This window comes from Lactuca serriola, chromosome 7 (genome assembly GCF_051521515.1).
Source record: "Lactuca serriola cultivar US96UC23 chromosome 7, Lser_US96UC23_V15, whole genome shotgun sequence".
NCBI lineage: Eukaryota > Viridiplantae > Streptophyta > Magnoliopsida > Asterales > Asteraceae > Lactuca > Lactuca serriola.
Window position 1 is genome coordinate 135,933,248 of NC_136414.1, and position 6,579 is coordinate 135,939,826.

The 6,579-nt window shown below is 34.5% G+C and overlaps 2 protein-coding genes across 2 annotated transcripts; both read right to left on the bottom strand.

Annotated features, from left to right (window-relative positions):
- Nucleotides 1-203: 203 nt before the first annotated feature.
- LOC145064377 (putative mitochondrial protein AtMg00860) lies at nt 204-584 on the bottom strand. The gene has a single exon (XM_079011842.1). The coding sequence runs from the start codon at nt 582-584 to the stop codon at nt 204-206; it is 381 nt and encodes a 126-aa protein (XP_078867968.1).
- Nucleotides 585-1,096: 512 nt separating this feature from the next.
- On the bottom strand, nt 1,097-1,585 carry LOC145064379 (uncharacterized). The gene has a single exon (XM_079011843.1). The coding sequence runs from the start codon at nt 1,583-1,585 to the stop codon at nt 1,097-1,099; it is 489 nt and encodes a 162-aa protein (XP_078867969.1).
- Between the last annotated feature and the right edge of the window lie 4,994 nt (nt 1,586-6,579).

The following is a 6,579-nucleotide window of genomic DNA, read 5'->3' on the forward strand; positions in this document are numbered from 1 at the left end:
ACCCACTTGGCATGTCTCGGGCTCAACTTCTGATGACCATTGATGTATTTTGGTGACTCATGATTTGAATGCAAAACAAAATGGTTAGCACGTAAATAATGGTTCCAATGCTCCACAGCCCGCACAGTGGCATAAAACTCCTTATCGTAGGTGCAATAGTTCAAACAAGCTCCCCCCAATTTCTATGAGAAGTAAGTATTAGGTCACTTGGCCTGGATCAACACGACACCAATACCCACCATGCTTGCGTCACAGTCTACTTCAAAAGGTTGGGAAAAATCGGGCAAGGCCAAAACATGAGCAGAACACAATCGTTCTTTAATCGCCTCGAATTCCTTTTGAGCATCCACTCCCCACACGAAGGCACCTTTCTTTAAACAGTTGGTAATCAGACTCGTCATTGTACTAAAGTCACGAATGAAAATCCGGTAAAAGGACGCCAAGCCATGGAATGATCGAATGTCGCTAATAGTTTTGGGGGCCAGCCACGTCTTGATGGCGTCGAGTTGGCTTGATCCACCGATATGCCCAGTTTGGACACCACATACCCCAAGAACTTCACCTTGTCCATGAAGAATGATCATTTCTCCATTTTTTCATAGAGTTTTTGGGCTCTTAGGGTCTTGAACACTTGTTTCAAATGACTCCCATGCTCCTCACGAATCTTGTTATACACCAAGATGTCGTCTAGATAAACCACCACAAACCTACCAAGAAAATATTTAAAAACTTCATTCATTAGTCTCATAAACGTTCTTGGGGCATTCGTGATGCCAAAAGGCATCACGGTCCATTCATAAAGGCCATGCTTCGGTTTGAACGCCGTCTTCCATTCGTCCCCTTCACGTACACGGATTTGATGGTACCCACTTTGTAAGTCGATTTTCGAAAATACAGTCGACCCGTGAAGTTCATATAACATGTCATCAAGATGGGGAATTGGGAAATGATATTTGATGGTGATATTGTTGACCGCCCGGTTGTCGATATACATCCTCCATGTTCCATCTTTCTTGGGTACGAGCAATACACGTACGACACATGGACTAAGGCTTTCTTGAACATATCCTCAGGCCACGAGCTCATCAATTTGCCTTTACAACCCCTTCATACCCTCGGGATTGCATCGATAGGCCACCTTGTTTGGTAATAGAGCTCCTGGGATGAGATCGATCTGGTGCTCGATGCGACGGATCAACGGCAAGACCGATGGTAAATAGTCAGGGAACATGTCTTTAAACCCTTGTAAGAATTCTGCCACGTCATCATAGAGAGGAGTTCCCGCCTCATTATCCTTAGCTACCATTAGGTATAGCATGCCACCACCATCAATCGCCTTTTCAACCTCCTGTTCAGTGGCGAAAATTGCAAGATTTGGTTTCTTTTCTTTATTCTTTATCGAACGAGTGTCTTGCGGCGCCATTGGTTTTAATATGATTTTTTTGTTATTATGTTTTAATTCATATTCATTGCTCCGCCCTCTATGTGTCACGTCTCGGTCATATTGCCAAGGGCGACCCAAAAGTACGTAGCAAGCATCCATGGGAACTACGTCACAAAGGATATCATCTTTGTACGAGCCCATCGTCAAGCCGACCATTACCTACTTTGTAACTTTTATATTTCTATTGTCATCTAGCCAAAGGATAACATAAGGTTTAGGATGGTTCATTGTGACCAATCCCAATTTTGCCACAATTTCGCTAGATGCTACATTAGTACAACTACCACCATCCACTATTACACTACACCATTTATCATTTACAAGACATTTAGTATGAACCAGTTGAGTTCTTTGATTGGCCTCCTCGTGTGTCACCTTTGCTTGCAATGCCTGAAGGACCAACAATGTGTCATAGGTGGGAGCTTCGTAGCTTTCATACTCCTCTTCTTCTTCATGTTCGGTGTAACACCCGCAGATTCCGGCTAGTCAGTTAAGATATAACAAGCATTAACCAAAGTAATAGTTGCGGCCAACAATTGTAACCTATTTGACGTAATAAAGAAAAATTATATGAATATTATGTGTTTCATGATTATTATAATATAATAAAATAGGAAAAATCATCCGAATCGTCCATAAATCATAAAAATAAGTGCGCCAAAACATATATATATATATATATATATATATATATATATATATATATATATATATAGTGTTGGGATTAAATGTGAATGACATATATTGTATGAGTGTATGACAAGTTTTGGACCATTAGATGAGATTTATACATGGCTAAGATTGTATGGTGTATAGTAGTTACAATGGAACACAACACACATAAACTATCCATTTTAATAAAAAAAATATTAGAAATAATAATTATAAATCTTTTGATTAATTTTCAATTAGGAAGTTGAGAAAATTAAGGAGAACATAATTATCCTAATTAAAAAAATTATTCAATTCATTTTCACATATATTTTTTTCATTCTTAAAGAGTATATAATACGACTTTAACACATTCAAATATGTTTTCTAGTTCATTTTCCCATATATTTTTTTTATCATTCTCGAAGAATACAAATTCATTCAATATATCTTTCTAGAATTAACATTCTTAAAGAATCTGTTTGTAATATATACTACATTATTTGTTTAATATACAACATTCTTGAAAAATTTATACAAAAAAATATAATATATATTACATTCTTTAATAATCAGTTTGTCAAATGACCAAACTGAAATACAAAAACCATACATTCTTTTTCATTGTTCATTGTTTTTTATCACCTATGTTCATATTCAACCAACTAACACTACGTGTACCATTCTTGAACCATCAATCCTCTTTTTTCGGTCTATCATTCTGTAAGAATAGGTTGGTGTCGATCTTTCATTCTTAAAGAATACATTTATCATAAGCTAGTTTTAGTCTTTCATTCTTAAAGACTAAAAAAACTTGTGTTCATCATCGACTAGTGAACAGAACCTGCAAATCAAAATTATAGTTATAGACTAGCCTAATAACCATATTTAAAGAAAGATTAGTAATAAAACCATATTTATTGAGTATTCAATGATGATAATTGTTACACACCTAAATATTCCCATAACTTTTTTTGACAGATGATTGTTGGTATCTAATGAAAGCATTATGAGCCCAAAATCTTTAACTTGATTATTAAAACAATATTTTTCTAGCTTCATTCCAAAATTCAATAAAGGTTTTCATGTATATAGGCTTTATATTCATGCAACTAATCATTACTCTCAGGGGAAGTGGTTCATCATTGCAAAAGGCATGTATTAAAAAAGAAAACCAGTTAGAGGAGAGTTTTTACCCATCACCCTGGGGTAATTGAATGTTAATTTATAAGGGATGCAATTAATTTGGTCAGGAGTACTTGGAACATTTCAGTATACCTCAACAATATCAATTTCGTCTAGTACTTATGTAGGCCGAAACATAGTTTAAGTGAGGATCTTATTATTATCTGGGCTAAATGCCAAATAAATGCCAAACATAAACGTAGCTTATGTGAAAATCTTACAGGACCCATCCATTGGAAAATGTCAAATTTATTCAGATTATTAACTTACAAAGTACACACTAAATTAGCACATGTTGCAACTATAGAAACTTCTGTTCTACTTATGTTTACTGCATCATGTCATTCTTGGTTCTCTGCCACTGTGTCAAGTACATACACCAATACCAAAATATACAAATATGATATGATCCATCAAACATACATCAAGTGTGAAGGGAGGGGGCAAATTGCTTTATGAAAACTTTGAAGATTTGAATTTATTGGAGATGGAAATGGCAAGAATTATCGATTTCTGAATTAAAAGAATAAGCAATATAAAAGTTTAAAAACTAATTACCTGTCAAAAAACAATCCCTTCAATCCTACAGCCAAACAAACCAAAATTCAAAAAAATCTGGCAAGTGGCATAAATCATTCATCAGGTAACAAGATACATGGAAACAATTCCGACAACAAAATGCTCACCAAAGCAAGAAGAAATTACTACAAGAAAAACGAACAAGTAGAATGGATAGAACAACTTACATAATTTCTTGTATGGAAGTTAAACACTATAGATATTGGAAGAAGGTCAGAATCGCCCAAAACGAGGGTGAAAGGATTTTTAAATGAAAATGAGAAATCAAGTATTTTTATTAAAATCGATGCATAAAGATTGAGTTGCAGGTTTAGACTCTTCATCTTGAAATCGATTAGCAAGTCTTGAAATCTAGACCCATCCCTATCACGCAGGTCCAAGAATCGAGCATTGGAAGGTCAAAGTTGTGTGGAGGCATTGATTCCGACGAAGAGGTTGAGACCGTCCTCACTCATGGTTGGCGACAAGTAATTGCGATGAACTGTAAGATGATGAGCGACGGGAAGGATTTAGCCAGCATGTAGGTTACTGGAGACTTTAATTATCGTCAATTACTATTTAGTTACCATAATTATAGGAAGTTTATATTAAATATTAATTAATTTAATTAATAAAATTACAAAAATACAATTATCAAATGATTGGTCAATAATTAGCCATACATTCACACAATAATTAGGATTTATATATGAACCTAACTCTCTCTCTCTCTCTCTCTCTCTATATATATATATATATATATATATATATATAGAGAGAGAGAGAGAGAGAGAGAGAGAGAGAAAGTACACGTCCTTCCGATCCCGAAAATATAAATTTCGTAGAAATCCGACTCCGTATTAATTAGATATGATTTTTATAAGATATAAAAGTCAGTCTCGCACAACGAATGTATGCCGTAAAAAGCTACGAAGAGAATAGTTGACTTTTAGCTAAAGACACCAAACAAAAAATCGTAGTACTCTTTAAAATAAGAATTTTGAGAAAAAGAATGTCAAAAATGGAGTCCGTACGAGAGAGTTATGATTTTAGCAAAATCATTTAATTTTATAAAAATATGGACAAAAAAAATAAAGTCAAAATTAGCCGAATGAGTCTAAACGAAAGTTGTAGATCTCGTCGATAGCTAAGCGTGGATAAGATTGTGGATAAAATCGAATTAAATAATATGGATAATATCGAATTAAATAATGTGGATAAGATTGTGGATAAGATCGAATTAAATAACATGGATAAGAACGAATTAAATAATATGGATAAAAACGAATTAATTAAGCTTAATGGCTAAGTAAACTTAGTGGCTAAGAAATCCTAACACTACTAATAGGGACTTAAGTCTCCTCATTTCGTCACAACTTTCCCTCTCAAATATATCTTCTTCGAGATCCCAGTCACTGTGAATTGAGTTCTCGAGTGAAACATAGAAACGCTAGAGCGTTGGAGAATCGCTTCCTAGAAAAAGTCTAAGCATCAAATCCTTTTTCGATCTACTAATCAAGTGAGTGCATAGTCCCTTTCATGCACATGAGTTTAATACAAGTATTGATTAGGGTATTAAATATATGTTTGTGTGTGAAATATTTGTTATCGCCTAGAATATGTGTTAAGTGCATATCTGATAATTTAGGATACAAAATTAACCTAAATTAATTGAGATGAATATTGGGTAGTATCTCATTACGAATATGGGTGAGATATACATGGAGGGTCGAACTTTAAAACATGTCATTAATCCGAGAGCATGGATTAGACATAGTAATTCGTCCCTAGTCCGAGAGTATGGATTGGGCATAATCATTTGTCATTGATCCGAGAGCATGAATTAGACATACTTGATCCAGGAGTATGGATTAGGTAAAGCCATTAATTTTAGATCAGAGAGTATGGATTGGGCATAGTCATATGTCATTGATTCGAGAGCATGGATTAGACATAGTCAATGTCCCTAGTCTGAGAGTATGGATCGGATATAATCATTTGTCTTGATCCGAGAGCATGCATTTGACATACCTGATCCGGGAGTATGGATCAGGTAAAGTCATTAATTTTGGATCCGAGAGTATGGGTCCATATCGTTGTGAGGATCGACGAGGTGGGGTAAAATTGCTTATATGAGGTGAAATTATATATATTGTGAGTTCTAAAATATATATGATATAACATTGTGGTATTGAAATCCCTATGTACTCACCAGGTTTCCCAACCTCACCCACTCAGTTTATTTGTATCACAGGTGTTGATACGAAGCTACATTACACTGAGAGATTAACAGAGATGTAAATCATCAGTGTAAATGAATGTAAGGTCCGTTTATGCTTATGTTTATGTAATAACAACGACATCCCAATGTTTTAATATAAATAAAATACATTTCTTCGGGAATGCTTTGATAATATTATTATCATGTTTTTTTCTGGGAACAAATTCCGCAACATTTTTTATAAAAAGGGTACTCTGATTTTTAAATAAAGCATAAACAAATCGGTCTTTTTTGGCCGTAAAAATGGAGATGTCATAGTTAGTATCAGAGCATTAGTTTAAGTGAACTACAAACTTAAGGAATTTTCTAGACTTATACTTATAATGTTGACCGATGATTATGAGACGAGTGTCTGATATATTCTAGACACGAGCACTAGCTTATTTTAGGAAAGATGCCCAAAATATTTTTCTATGCTCAATGATTAATATGATAGCTACAAAGATGCCTTATATGCTAT

What these genes read in the sequence shown, in the direction of transcription:
- LOC145064377 (XM_079011842.1), bottom strand. Translation starts at nt 584, where the DNA reads ATGATCATTCTTCATGGACAAGGTGAAGTTCTTGGGGTATGTGGTGTC.
- LOC145064379 (XM_079011843.1), bottom strand. Translation starts at nt 1,585, where the DNA reads ATGGGCTCGTACAAAGATGATATCCTTTGTGACGTAGTTCCCATGGAT.